Below are 14,752 nucleotides of genomic sequence, written 5' to 3'. Positions count from 1 at the left end.
GTTTCCCAGTCTGTGTGCGTGTGTGAGGGAGTGTGTTCCTGTCCTGCCAGCCCCCCAGGGGCGGAGAGCTGGAGGATGTCAGGCGTTAAATCTCCTGGAGAGGAAAGGGCAAGCGCTCTGGTAGGATGGAGGGATGATGGAGAAATGCTCCAGCAGAGTGACGTGGGGTGTGGAGGGATGTGTAGATGTGACAGGCCAGAAGACTTCAGATCATTACAGTACAGTAGACCGCAACCAACCCATTCTTTGCTTCGGTCAACCACTGCCCAAATGGTTACTTTACCTCCCCAGCAATCTCTCTCTCTCTCTCACGAGTCTGTGTATGTATAATGTGTATTTCCGTGCGAGTATGTTTGCTCATCGAAGTGTGAATGATTAATTACACGCGAGGAGGGAGGGAGTCGGATGCATGCGTGTGTATGTGTGTGTACTGTATGTGCTGTGCATCTGTGAGAACCACGTGTGCTGTGGGATGTTTGCCAGACTGAAGTAGTTTGTCAGGATGACAATACTCACACTCACAGGCGGTGAGAGTCACTGTCACTAAGGGCTAGGTCTGACTAGTGACTGGCACAGAGAATACTGCCTAACAATAGTCACACTCACAACCTGACAGACAGCTATCATGATAGCCGTGAATTGAACAATGTACAGTGTCAATACTGTATTGATAATGATTTACTTTAGTTAGAAAAAACATGATCTTTCCGTGGAAAAAGTCAGTTGACTAAGAATCCTTTCTGTTTCTCTGTATTCTCTGTGGGTAGACGAGCAAGCCAATCAACAGCCTGACTGCATATGGTCTCCCCTGTCTGTCCAATCCAAGCGGACATACACCAAGTGGAGCCAGGAGCTCAGAGGCCATGTGTCTGGCTGGCTGTCTGGGTGGCTGGCTAGTGTTCAGGCTTGTTAATGGGAACCACATGGAGGGTCAGGCTGCCTTGCTCTGCCCCTGACACACCTACCACACCCAGGCCTGGACTCCACCTGAGGGCCCAGCACTGCCAGAGAGAGGCGCACTACCAAACACCCTGCTCCCAGTGTATTTCTGTATGCTCCTACAGAACGCACAGGGCCGTTAGGTACTACACAAACAGTGCAGCGCACGGGAAAAAGGGTAGATTCCCACTCCCAGACTCTTCTGGCGACATTACAACTACGAGACCATTGAGAGAGAGATGTCTTTGTCTCGGTCTTTCTCGTCTTTTCTCTCCGTCTCCACACCAAGATTGTGGAACGGTGATGTAACGTTTACTCAGGGTATTGGTTCCTTTGAACACAAACAGCATTTCTACAGAGCGTGCAAACTCTTCAAGTGGCCTGAGAGCCAAAGGACACACGGGAAGAAGATTTACGACCACTTACACATGTGGACTCTCTCTCTGGGTGCCGCATTTTGAAGGTTTAAAGTCGTTCATACAAACTCTAATTCCCGCTGGTGCTAAAAACGAGACATTTTGAATTCTTCACGAAACGGTTGCTAGACAGGGGGAAAGTGGATGAACGTGGGATGGTGAGGACTGAACAGATATTCTAGAACCTGGTAGTCTGTGGTGGTGGTCCAGTCTCACCTGGAAGTCATCCGGAGGGAACTGGAGCATGTCCCGTAGCACATCACTGATGATCTGGGTCTTCCTCTGCAGAAGAACGCTCTCGTAGTCCAGCGGCTCGATGACCTTAGGCTTCACCTGGAGGGACACACAACAGCAGGTCGTTAGCTTAGGTGGAAGCTTCCGGACTGATAGCTTTCAATGTCAGAGGTCGAACCTCAACCTCTAGGGACAGCTTCAAAGACTAAGCTTAGAGCCGAACTAAAATGATTTTTTTAGGGACGATCTCCACTGATATGTTTCGTATGTCAAACTCAATCAAGCAACATAAACTTTTAAACCATGGATGGATCATCCGAGGCTTGTGGCCTAGTGTACATTGTTGTTGGACAGAGGCTGCTCCCTGGCACAAGCAAAGGGGATGAATGAGGCTTGAGAGAGGGAGGGCAAAAGAGAGAGGGATGAGAAGGAGCAGAAAGGACGGATGGAGCGGAGGGCCTTGTGTGCCACAGTACCAGTCACTGTGGCATGAGCTCACACGCTGTCCTTCAGCTACACAGCCTCTCATTGGTCCTCTCAGACCATCCTGCTGTCCAATGAGAGGTCACAACTGCTCTCTTGGCAGACCATGACTTCATACCCATGCCCACAGTCCAGAGCAGGGCATCGGTGCTGGGAAACAGGTTAAAGGTCTGGTGGTTCACTAAAACACCCGCAGCATTCCAAAACAGAGCTTCAGCATTCCACAGGAAACACCCTAAGTGAGCCACTCTGTGTCCCAAGAACCCCCCCACAAGCATTACAAAGATGATGTTCCATCAGCTGTTTGTGTGTAGGATTGGAAGTGGACTACAGTAGGGTACACATCATGTCTGTATTCCCTGACATGATGTGTTAGGGAATGTGATGTGAGTCTATATAGGATAGGATATAGCCTAACTCTGACTCTTAAAAATCCAGCAAGCTTTAGCCAAACACCGCCAGGGTCAATAAAGTAATCTTTCCCCCTATGTCTGAGTTCTGTTGATGGCTTATTATTTCAAGTCAGGCTGCAAAGCGTTATTGTAATTCAGATTATTTTGTATTCATCCCCTTGGGTGCCTTTCCGACCAATACAAACAGACCTCCGTCCAATTACATAGACGCCTGAACACAGCTTCACCTATAATTATTACAATCCTGTAAGAGCCTGGAGGATGATGTCAGTATAATATTCCCTCAGTTTAGAGTGGACTACATCCAGATATTCAATATGGACTTTCACTAATGAAGATCATCTGATAATCATAAAAACATAATCTTTATTTCCAGCTGGACACTTGCCACTGATGCCTGACGATAGCCCAGCATGTTTTCATCCAACAAAAACAGTCCCATATGAACACAATACACAGCCAATCATCCGCTAGTTGAGATGGAGTCTCACTCAGAACACACACAGCATGTCTGGAGTGGACAACATGGAGCAGGAAAGCTGTGTTAAGATCTGGAGTTTCCTCAGGATTCTTCACCAGTGGGCTCCACCTCTCATGTCGTATAGCTAGTCAACTCCACATGTCCCTCCTCCTCTATAGATCTCTGGTGACATATAGCCGTGCGCTCTAGATTACATGATATGAAAAACCTGTAATACGCATGTCATGCAACAAGATTATGGAAGGATGGAGCAGGGAACAAGGACTTTCTGTGCAATGTGAAAAGTATATGTTTTAGGCATCGCATGCATAAAAGGGTTCTGTTAGTTTATTGCCCAGATAACGTAATAAACAGTATTTTTTGCAATGTTCTTGACTATCAGTGGCTAAATGAACAAGATATTGCATTGTTAGAAAGTATCTATGGATTACTGAAAATATAATTTACCAATAATTCTAAAAAGGTTTTGGGGTTCCAATTCATATCCACAGAGTACGGGAAGAGTTAAGGCATGAAAAACCTGCGAGTGCTCCAGTTCTAAAATACGGATTAAAAAAGGATTCAAGTCCTAGGAGACAAAGTGCCCTGAAACCTATAATTTTCCATTGCAATCCATGAAGCACGTTAGTAACATCACCACTTAAAAATCAAAACATCTCAAATGAATCAATAGAACTCTTTATGTTTTTAAGTGTTAAAAACAAGATGACCAATCACAAACCTTGAAGCCATATTACATGCTGTAGTGTTTAATAGCCCAGCTATTGATGGACATGGTCCTGGATCCAGGCTCAACCTTGCCACCTGATGTGGGTTCTCAAGCCAGACTTACCCCTGCCACCTGTGGGGTGGCCTCCAGCTCTCCCTCGGCCTCAGCCAAACTCTTGTACTGCTGGGGAGACTCAATCACCAGCTCCTTCTTGGCAGCTTTGCCAGCCCGTCCCTGCATTCTTAACAACCCAGGTACAGTCCCCAGATCGAAGGCTATTGCAGTATTCCAACAACACAGAACACACGTTTTCAGCCTGTAGGTCACGGCTTTCTTGCAGAGAAAGCCATGCTCAGTGGGTGTAGGTTCTCAGATCTGAGAGTTCCCCACTGGAACTGTGGCTCGCCTCGTCTCAATCCCTACGACCCTGCCTCGCTCACTCTCTTCCTCCCTTACACACTCTCTTTCTTTCTCTCTCTCTCTCTCTCTCTCTCTCTCTCTCTCTCTCTCTCTCTCTCTCTCTCTCTCTCTCTCTCTCTCTCTCGTGCTCTCTCTCGGGGCAGAAGGAAAAGGGCCCCTCCCACACACAGCTGTGCAGCTGTGGAGGCGTGTGTGTGACAGAGTGTGGGTGTGTGTGTGTGTGTATATGCATGCATGAGGGAGGATAGAGGGAGGGGATACAATATTAGATCACTCTATCTAACTCCACTCCTCAACAAAAGTTCCTGGGGGCCATGAAGTCAAACGGTCAGCTGAGCAAACCAGATCCACCTGCCACACTCTTTCACTGCTCAAAGCAGAGAGAGAGAGAGAGAGAGAGAGAGAGAGAGAGAGAGAGAGAGAGAGAGAGAGAGAGAGAGAGAGAGAGAGAGAGAGACAGAGAGAGAGAGAGAGAGAGAGAGAGAGAGAGAGAGACAGAGAGAGACAGAAAGACAGAGAGAGAGACAGGAGAGATACTGTATGAGCACCTAGAATTACGTTTTGAAACTCCAAATCCCCAACAATCAACAGACCTAAACCGGTCTTCCGACCCTCGTCTCTGAGTCTGAGCCTGTGTTGATAAAGTCCCTCTCCGCAGTGATATTTGGGTCTCCCTTTGATCTGTTGCTATGGCGTCTCCTGCCCAGCAGGCACCCACAGCGGGGTGTGCGAACACACACTTCCCCTCATCCGGCCCTTAGACGGCCAAGCCTGGCTGACAGCATTCCCCTCTCCACTTGGTGAGGAAAGGTTAATGCCTTCATCTCTGTCTCTATCTCTCTCTCTCTCCCCCTCCCTCTGACTTTCTCCCTATCTCCCCTCCCTCCCTCCCTCCCTCCCTCCCTCTCTCTCTCTCTCTCCCTCCCTCCCTCCCTCCCTCCCTCCCTCCCTCCCTCCCTCCCTCCCTCCCTCTCTCTCTTCTATCTGTGGAGGAGCAGTCTGAGTGGCGGGGAGCAGTCTACTAAATCAGTTGAAAGTGTCTGTGTGCCAAACAATGATAACATTTAGAATTGATCATCAAACGGGAATTAATGTGAATCACTAATCTAATCTGTGATTTGTTTGTTTTTCTAATCCTATCGGAACCTTCCTACAGATGTCCATGAACACATTAACATTCAGATAAAACACACACAGTTTGTTAAACACACTTGACCTTACAGTAGCCTGCCATTAATCAATAACCACTCCCTCATGTTCTGTCATGAATCAACAAACACAAGCTATACCAAATACATCCAATAATTTGCTGTGGGTTACAATCGTGATAGTGAACAAGAGAGAGATAGAAAGTGTGCAGGGAGAGAAAGGCAGGAGTGACAAACAGAGAAAGAGCCAGGGAGAGTGGATGGCATGACATGGGTCGGGCTGACTTCAAAGGGACAATCTCTGCATTGCAGTTTCAGCATCATCATTACTTCCAAGCTACTGTACATAGAGGAAAGACCGAACATGAGTGTGTGCGCACACATGTATCTGTGTGTGTGTGTCAGTGTGTGTGCGCGCGTCTTCTCATAGTCTCTTTGATATGCCTGTGAACTTGACATGATTTTCATTATTTATGCCGTCAAAAAATCCAAAAATCAACACAAAAAAAAATCACTAACTGCCCAAGGGTAATCCCTCGCTCTACCACTGTAACATGACCAACTTTCTGATATGAAAAGAGACCCACACAATAACTGCAGTATCATTTAATTGGGCTAAACCCTTGGGAATGCATACCAAAATCATTTGGAAATCTTAGATTGGACAATGCAAGTTGGGCTATGCTGTACCGGTTCCTCCTATGGACTGTGTTTCCCGTACTGATAGAGAAGCTTGTGTGACAGTATCAGTCACCATGATAATGAGGCTGTTGTAAATTGCTCCCACTGCCATCGCCATTCAACCAGACTTGTGGAAATGCTCTTGTACCCAGGCTAAACCCGGGCTTTGTACTTGGGTCTGGTGTGTGTGTGTACGTGTATGTTTGAAGTCCATCCGAATAATGTTTTACCATGTCATGCATGCAGAAGACAGAGTGAGGAAACAAATGAGTGGAAAAGAGAGAGTGAGAGAGAAATAGGGTGCCTATTTGTTTGAGACAGCTTGAACCCATTAGATCATGTGAGCCCTCCACACCCTTCCCCAGACACATACACACACATAGACCAACAGGCCCAGAGAGAATTGCATAAGAACAGATTGACGTCATGTTTGGGAGCCAACCTTCACTACAGGGCTAATGGGGATAGAGAAATTGAGGGTGTAACCTGAAAAGTAATTAAATATGCCCTATAGGCCACACACACAGATTTGTATATTTTCAACAAAAACTTTTTTTTAAAGTGTTTACCAGTTAGTCAAGTTAACTTAAACTACATAAGTGCAAAGGCAATTAAGTAATGCCCTTTAGGCCACACACACACTCTCAATGGATATTAAAGCTATTTTAAGCATTCACCAGGTAACAGGATGATCAGGTCAAGTCAACATGAACTACAGAAATGCAAGGCAAAATCTCAACCACAAAGACATAAACCGTCCTTCACTCTACCAGTACCCTGCTGCAATACACTGAGGAGAACCAGGTAGCGGGAAAACATATGTCATCCATTTGCCAATGTGAAATCTAAGAAGGGAGTTCCCAAGCTGGATGAGTGATGTGAGGGACTCTATGATGTCACCACACCGTCTTAAAGGCAGTGGAGACTCTGGTCTGGGACTGGTTTATTCAGTACAGCACAGAACATCTCTCGGTTAAGGCCAGACATCTTGTAAACAACTAGGAGGCATTAAGTTTATGATTATCATTTGTTTTCCATAAAGGCATATTTGATCATGGTGAAAAGTAAGAGGATGATTCCAAGAAAAACTTGGAAGTATGGTGTAAACAGACATAACTTAGTAGCAAACTAGAAACATTTGTGAAAGCTAATAATGCATTATCCCAAAGAGCTAAAGGCTATAAAACCATTGAACTCAGTGCTAAGGCACTGTATTAGTGAAGCTTTCTGTGACTAAAGAGGAGAAGCCCTATTCTGAGAGAGCATTCCACCCTTAACCTTGAACCAACCTAGCCACCCTCCTCTCCCTCCTGCCAGACGACACTCCTCCCTCACCCCAACCATCTCTCGCCTCTCCTTCACCCTCGTCCTCAGCGGTCATTGATCGGTCATTAAATCACATTGACTTTGCATGAGACACATCCCCGTTTGAGCCAAAGGTAAGCAAATGTACTCCCCATGCTGTATTAGAAAAGCTGACTGGTACACAACACTTACCCCAGGAAGACTTTCTCATGGGAGACCATTAGCAGAAAGCTGGTAATCTTTGCTGCCAGCTAAAGCTGAGCCATGTATAGTTTACCAGGCTTCCACTTGAACTAGGAATGATTCATGAAAGATCATAACACCATGTCTTTAACATGCAAACAGTTTGTAGTTGAGGATGGATTGGTAGAAATATCTATATTTTTTACACAATTTAAGATGAGTATGTAAAAAGACTACTAATAGGGTATGTTTCCAAAGCTAGGTTTACCAGTGCTGTGGTGGTTTTCCAGGACTGAGCCCCCAGTCTCAGGCTCAGAATTTCCTCCTCTTCCTCCAGCACTCCCAGCTCTGCGGCGCCTTTATACACATAGCCGCAGTTCCTCTCAAGGATGGAGCGAAGCCCCTCAAAGAGAACCACACTGGTGGTGCAGCCCATGGTTCCTCCACCTACACCTGACCATCACCCTCCAGGAGAACGCTGACCTCTCACCCCCTACCTCCCACCTCGCAACTTCAGACTTCCACTCTCAGTTTCTGACCAGCTAGAGGCTGTCCAACAATTATGAATCTTCTAATCTGCTTAGGTGTTATTTCCACTCAGGAAACCCCCACTTTGGTACGTCCATATTCCTTCAAGTCCACAGAGGATGAGGGAGGTTCTAGAAATCCTCTGTATAATCTCTTGAGAGACAGATTTTTGTCAGACTGATTCTTTGGATCAGTCAGCGTATAAGGATGCAGAAAGATGCCTGGAGCAGTCAAGTCAACTGAAGTTGAAGATTGAGATAAAGTCCAGGAGCTATTTCTCTGCTTCTGTGCTACAGCCGTGAACCGCACACTCCTCTGTGGTTGGTCGCCCTGTGGATCGCTCAGCAGAGATGGAGGGATGAAGAACGAGTCCGCGAGGGAAAGAGTTGAGCTGCTCTCTCAGTCAGAGCAGAGCAGGGCGTCGACTCTCCTCGCTCTCTCTTCCTGCTGGTGGTGCTGATGCTGAGAAGCGCTCCGTCTCGCTTCCTCTCTCTCGCTTCGTCTGTCTCCGTGCCCCTCCTCCTCCTCTCCCTGACTCTCCCTCCCTCTCTCTTTCTCTCTCTCACTCTTCCATTATACAGATCACTCCTTTCATTCACACTCTGCTCTCCTTGTTAACTGTGACATTGTGGGTGATAAACACAACTCACACACACACAGAAACCTGCACCATAAACCATTCATAAATATATTGGTATACAGTCATCATTTGGATATCATTCTTTTGGATTAAAGGACAAATATAGAAATTAGCTGACTCACAGTAGGCCCCCAGTACTTGGACCTCCATATCACCCCCACTAACTATACACAAACACACACACATTCACACACCCCTAAATGCTTTGACCTGATTAATCCCACTGTAACACAGACCAAGCTCTGTGCTAACATGGCTGAATGCTAATCCAGTTCCTGTCAGGTTGGATTTCAGGTTGGATGTCAGGTTGGATGTTAGCACTGAAGGCCAGAGTCGTGGGCTCACTCCTTCCCAGAGAGAAACACTTCTCAAGGTTTTCCTTCTTTCTATACCAGCACCTATGAATATTTCATGGGGACTTGACACAGTCACCTACTTTAAAGGGGCATGATGCAGCAAAACGGATGATGACAACCTAAGTAAACCAGTGAGAGAGAAACGTGAGAGAAAAAGGGAGAGAGCAGGAGGAGAGGAGGAAGGAGGGGTAACGATGGGTGTGTTTCCAGAGGGCCAATACATCAAACTAAGGAGGATGGATTTTCCATTGAACGAATAAATCATCCTTGTAAAGGGAATTTGTCTTGCTTTAATACAAATGAAATCCTCCCCGAAATGTTCACCACAAAAAACATTGTCTTGTGAACTGTGCTGTGGTTTCTGTTTGTCTTCCATTCGCAAACCCCACCCCTCCATATAGAGCCATCCCATTAGGGCCGTCATCCGACTTGTGGATGCATTAACCTAATGAACGTCCAGAGGAGCCAATACAGGCCTCTAATGCATCAACACATCTTCCAACAGATCCCTCCTTAAGAGTCACCCCTACACACGCACAGATACACACACTAACAAACACACACACAGACGCACTAAGTGTAGTCATATATAGTAAACCATGAATGTGCAGTGGTGTCATACAATATGAATATGAGCATGAATACATGCTATCATTGGAAACTGTCGTCAGTCCCTGTAATTATTGTCTGCAAGCACTTCAACATCCTCTGCTTAGATGCTAAGCATGGAGGCCCTGGAATAATACATTCTTCTCTCCATATAAACTTTTATTTAGAAATTTGTTCCCAGAAACTCAACTTCATGGCTTCATATTTTTACTCAGGAAAATGTCTTGCTGTACTTGTAAGTTTGGACAAAAATCTGGATTTCATCGTCTGACCCTTTTAACTGCTGTACCATTTACGTCACTGAGCGTCTTTTCATCTGTGGAGAAACCAAAATGAAATATGAGAGCTTCACATAGAACGTTAACACAGTTTGTCTGTCTCCGGGCGATGGAGAAGGATCCTACATTTCTGGTCATGCCCAGGCAAATAACTGGCAGGGTTAAACATGTCACAGGCTGATGCTCTCGTGTAGTTGTTTTAGGCCTTCCTAACCCAACAAAAACCCATAGCTGTCATGTATGCTGTCATTTCCTCTATGCTCTCTGACAGTACATTGCCAGCAGCAATCAACAGATATGTCTGCTCCTGTACTGGGAAGTATAAGCATGCCTGGATATTTACTACATGAGATATAATCCACAGCTTTCTTATCTCTCACACCGGAGAGCAAGGACTGTAATGCTGAGTTTTTGCACCCTGTTGCCCCCTAGGGGTGGGCTTTGGCACTGCCACCCAACCAATGCAAAGTCATTCCAATAGGTGCTGGAAGGCAAAACCTGAAACCCTAATCTATCATTGATGCAACAGGCCAGCAGTGGTAGAGACTTATGTATGACATGAAAACTTGTTGTCGGTGTGATCTAGAATCAAACCAACCACCTAGGATCTGGGTTACGCTTCAGTGAGAGTACTTTTTGAGTGCCCTGAAGGTATTCATGGCATGTCAAAGTTGACACCCTTTCACATGGTTTGATTAGGGGAGATTAAACGACAGGCTGGCTTCCACCATGTTCATTAGGCACTGTCCTCCTAGCAACCAATAATCACGTCAGTCACACACTGCCACCATTGTTTAGGGTTAGACCTACATCCCAAAGTAGGCCATGCAGTATTGAGTCTCAGATCAGACTACAAGCAGCAGCTAGTTTTTTAGGATTTCCACTAAAGAGTTGGTATGACAAGTACTACTTCTGCAGTGTCGGACATCTCTGCATCTCAATCATTTGATAACTCATAGCATGACACACATTCCACACGGCCAGTCTAACTAGTTGGATAGGGAGTTCATCTCAGGAGACTGGTGTCAAGTTCAAAAGGCACCACTTGCAATCAGCCTCCATTGTATGAGCACCTAAAATGGAATACAACCCTTTCTTTCTATTGTTCTTTCCTTGAATGGACACTATATTCATGTAAAACGATCAGAATTGGGCCGATAAAAATAAAATAAAAAGTACAAGCAACGCTTCTTTATGCAGCAGGAGAGTGGATAAGTTGCAATGAGCAACATTTTCTCTCTGAGATCACATACATACATACAGACTGGAATCTGCCCCGCAGGCATGTTCTTGATGCTGAAAAATGCTCAACCTATTCCAAGACAAACCATGCGCCTTGCAAACAACTGCTAAAACATGTTCTGGTGGGTACAGACTAGACAAACTCGAAAGGTAACCCAAAAGGTGAACAGATGAAGCATATGAGAGAAAAGGGCAACAGAAGCACAACAGACAAACCCCTTTTGTAGCAGTACAAACCTTCAATATAAATGCTTTTTATAACATAAAATATAAAATATAACATCAAGAATATAGCCAGCAACAGCCAGTGAGACCAGTGGGCCTAGTCCATCCTGCCGCCTGCTGCCATTGTATCATGATATGATGCCAACAGCATCAGAGTTCAAATCTCCAGATAATCTCTACAGGGTTTTCTTTCACACAGTAATCAGTACAAATCCCCCTGGAGCAGCGTTGAACCGTTTCAATTGCTGGCCACAGATGAGGCGAGGGGGGGAGGTGGGATGTAGAGGTATCAGGGTCCACCATTGGGTCACAGACCAACCCTTGTAGCTTCTAAAGGAAAGACATGGCTGCCCGGTCTGGTTGTTGTTTGTGAGTGGATTTAAAAGCTGGGTGACTGAAATCTGTGATTAGAGAAAGTATGAAGTATACGCTGACAGATATCAGTCAGTTAGTCTGACCGCTTGTGTGTGCGTATGTGGGTTTGTGTGTGTGTGGCAGGGTGTGTGTGTGTGGGGGTGCCCATGCATGTGTCTGTGTGTGTGCATGTGCATGTGTGTTTATACGCCTCCGTGGTGGAAGTACACAGCAGGGCTTGGCATGCAAAACAACCCAAGTCAGCAAGGCAAAGAGAGGGAAAAAATGAGGTATAAAAACTGTCCAAGCCAGCATTTCCTTCTGTTGGAAGTGATTATTAAAACTGCAGGAACTGTCTTTACAGCTCGGCAGCTTGGCCGGTGAGCACACCACTTTGTGTACTAAGGTATGGCCAGATGCCCACATCTACCAAAACTACACACCAGCTAAAAAAAGACTGTGAGTCACAGAGAAAGAGAAACACACACACAGAGAGAGAGACAGAGAGAGAGAGAGAGAGAGAGAGAGAGAGAGAGAGAGAGAGAGAGAGAGAGAGAGAGAGAGAGAGAGAGAGAGAGAGAGAGAGAGAGAGAGAGAGAGAGAGAGAGAGAGAGAGAGAGAGAGAGAGAGAGAGAGAGAGAGAGAGATCAAAAAGTAGTGTGCTTGTGTGTGGGTGCATGTGTACCTCCAAACCTCCAAAATACTTTGCCAAAAGGATGGTTAATCTCAGGGCTGCTTGTGATCTTCAGTGTTGGATTCGCTGTACTTTGGCATCAAGAAAGGTTTTGGCGGTTACAGTATGAATGTAACATATGAATGATATTCATCATTCAGGGCCGTGGGGAGTCTTGTGTAAAACTGCACCACAAAAGAAAAAGAGGGCAAGCTTAAAAATAGCCCGGACACCTACCCTGTCTTCATACATAATTAAGTATGTCAAAGAGAGTCGAGGTAGCTGCGCCTGTGCAACTCCACAGTTTATCAGATATTACAGTACAGTTTTGTACTGTACACAACTGTTATGACAAAGAAGTTACAATACCAAAAGCGTTATATAATATAACATTTAAAAATATGATTAAGATGCTCTTACATTATTTGTGCATGTGTGTATGTGTCACGTGAGATGGGATGGGCACCAGAAACAGCTGTCCCCATAACCCCCAGGCACTACGAGGTGATGAATGTGTGTAATGTAACCCACACAGCATGGCCTTCATCACGTATCCCAGCCAATAGACATTAGGAGAGGGACTTTTTTCCTTATTGTGTCAGAAGATTCTCTGGACCCAGGCTACTGGTGGGAACCAATAAGGACCAGACTTTATTTCCTGATCAACTTGAACTATTCAGTCAATCAATACACTTGTTGTGTGGCTGTTTTTATGGATGTCATGTTATTTCAATAGGCTGGGGACAATTTTGAATTAAATAAGATACATAATGGCCTTCATATAAAGCTGCTTTCTGCATGGTCAAGCAAACACACAATCCACAATTCTTAAGGTTATAGGATGTCTCTCAACAAAACTATTCAGTGTTAAGTAACTTATCATAATGGTGGAACACTGTAGAACCGGAACCACTTGCTACTTTCCTCTGGTTCTCATTCAGAGCCATTTCACTTCCCAGACAAGGAGGGGCACTTGGACCATGAGGAAAAATGTGTCTACTGGGTGGTAACCCCATTAGTTGAAATGTAACATGGGCTATTGATCATCATTAATAGCCTCCAACACCCAGCATTAGGTCACAGGGTGCTCACCACTGCAGGACGGGGCTATCAACATAGACACAATCTGCTCTCTGTTTAAGTCTGATAAGTATGGGGTGAAGAAGTGAGTGTTGGAATTTCTGAAATATTTACCTGTAAAACATGTGTTTAGTTGTCTACACCTGAGCCTGATGTTCTTTAAAGGTACATCTTGCCAATTACGAGATTCATTTCAGAGGGTGAGGGGAATAGGGCTACGAAGTGTATAACCTTCCCAAACACACTTGTGCTGCCAAATAATGCAAAAACAACAAAAGCATCACAGCCAAGTAACCACAACCTCCTTTTCCCTGTGATGCATTTGAACACTTGAACAAAGATGGTCTCTCAAGTGTAACTGACAGTCTATTCAGCTTACACGGCTATTTCAAGCTAATGTAACCTGATCTCGGTGTGTGTGTTTTGAGGCTTCAGGTAGCCTGATGAATAAATAAACATTTGTGGTAATTCTGTGTTTTGTACTGGCCAGCTGACCTCTGTCTTCTCTGGAGAGATGGAGGGTGTCCTTTACTCTATTGCCTGGAAGTACATATTAGAAAGTTGTGGATACGTTTCAGCTTTCCCAAAGGCGTTGCAGGAGTTTGATTTGTGTCCATGGTGATTAGCTTTTGCTAGCCTGTCCGAGACAGGAAAGCATCGTTATCAGAGTTTACAACACACATGACATGCATCGTTCTGCTTACCATCAACACCGACGTCCTCACAACCTCAGAGACGCTCTGTCTCAACTCTGCTGCGGTTCCTGGTTTGTTCAGACCCCGCGTGAACTTCCTCGTATCAGGTTGCGTACCCACAGACATTGCTCCTTCCATAAAGAATTGAACTTTATAATAGTGACTATAGCTGTGGCAAACTTGGAGATAGAAACCTTAAAGCCCCCCTTTCGAACGCCCCTTCCTCCACTGTATTCAGTAGAGGCACACCATCTGACCAGTTCGGTCCTCAAGCTCTTTATGCCAGACAGAAAAAGCGAACATTTTTAGTTTACACCGTAGACGCAGCATTTATTTTCCTATTCTTCTTTTTAAAAATTCTCGGTCAGGATAATACCGTCCCATAGCTGTCGCTGCTGCCTTTGCTTTCTCAATTCTCGATGTGCGCAAGTTATCATTCCTGCACTGAATTGACTCTGACAGTAGGCACGCCCCCGAGCAGTTATACCTTGCTACCCGACGCATGATTCTTGAAATATTGTTTAACCAACCGCGTAGGCCTATTAAGCGTTTGCCAATGTTAACAGTTGCCATAAATGCTTACTGACTAAAATGCTACCGATATAGCTTTAGACACAATTCCCCTTATAGCCTATCGGGATATTGTGTACTGCCAACCAC

General features: G+C 45.3%; 1 protein-coding gene across 4 annotated transcripts in view; it reads right to left on the bottom strand.

The window, feature by feature from the left end:
* dock9b (dedicator of cytokinesis 9b) overlaps window positions 1–14,491 on the bottom strand; it is a 42,070-nt gene extending 27,579 nt beyond the window's left edge. The window contains exons 1-2 of one of the 4 annotated variants that reach the window (XM_062447033.1): window positions 14,102–14,491; window positions 1,572–1,688 (exon numbers count right to left, since the gene is read on the bottom strand). In XM_062447033.1, the coding sequence (XP_062303017.1) occupies window positions 1,572–1,688; window positions 14,102–14,230 (246 nt within the window). In that variant the 5' untranslated portion in view covers window positions 14,231–14,491. Of the gene's footprint in view, window positions 1–1,571; window positions 1,689–3,798; window positions 4,165–7,680; window positions 7,869–14,101 lie in introns of those variants that run through there. The other 3 variants (XM_062447031.1, XM_062447030.1, XM_062447032.1) reach the window with 3 other exon arrangements.
* Window positions 14,492–14,752: the final 261 nt, after the last annotated feature.

The sequence above is a fragment of the Osmerus eperlanus genome, chromosome 21 (assembly GCF_963692335.1).
Source record: "Osmerus eperlanus chromosome 21, fOsmEpe2.1, whole genome shotgun sequence".
NCBI classification, from domain to species: domain Eukaryota; kingdom Metazoa; phylum Chordata; class Actinopteri; order Osmeriformes; family Osmeridae; genus Osmerus; species Osmerus eperlanus.
The sequence above is the reverse complement of the archived record's forward strand: the minus strand, read 5'-3'. Positions and strand labels throughout refer to the sequence as shown.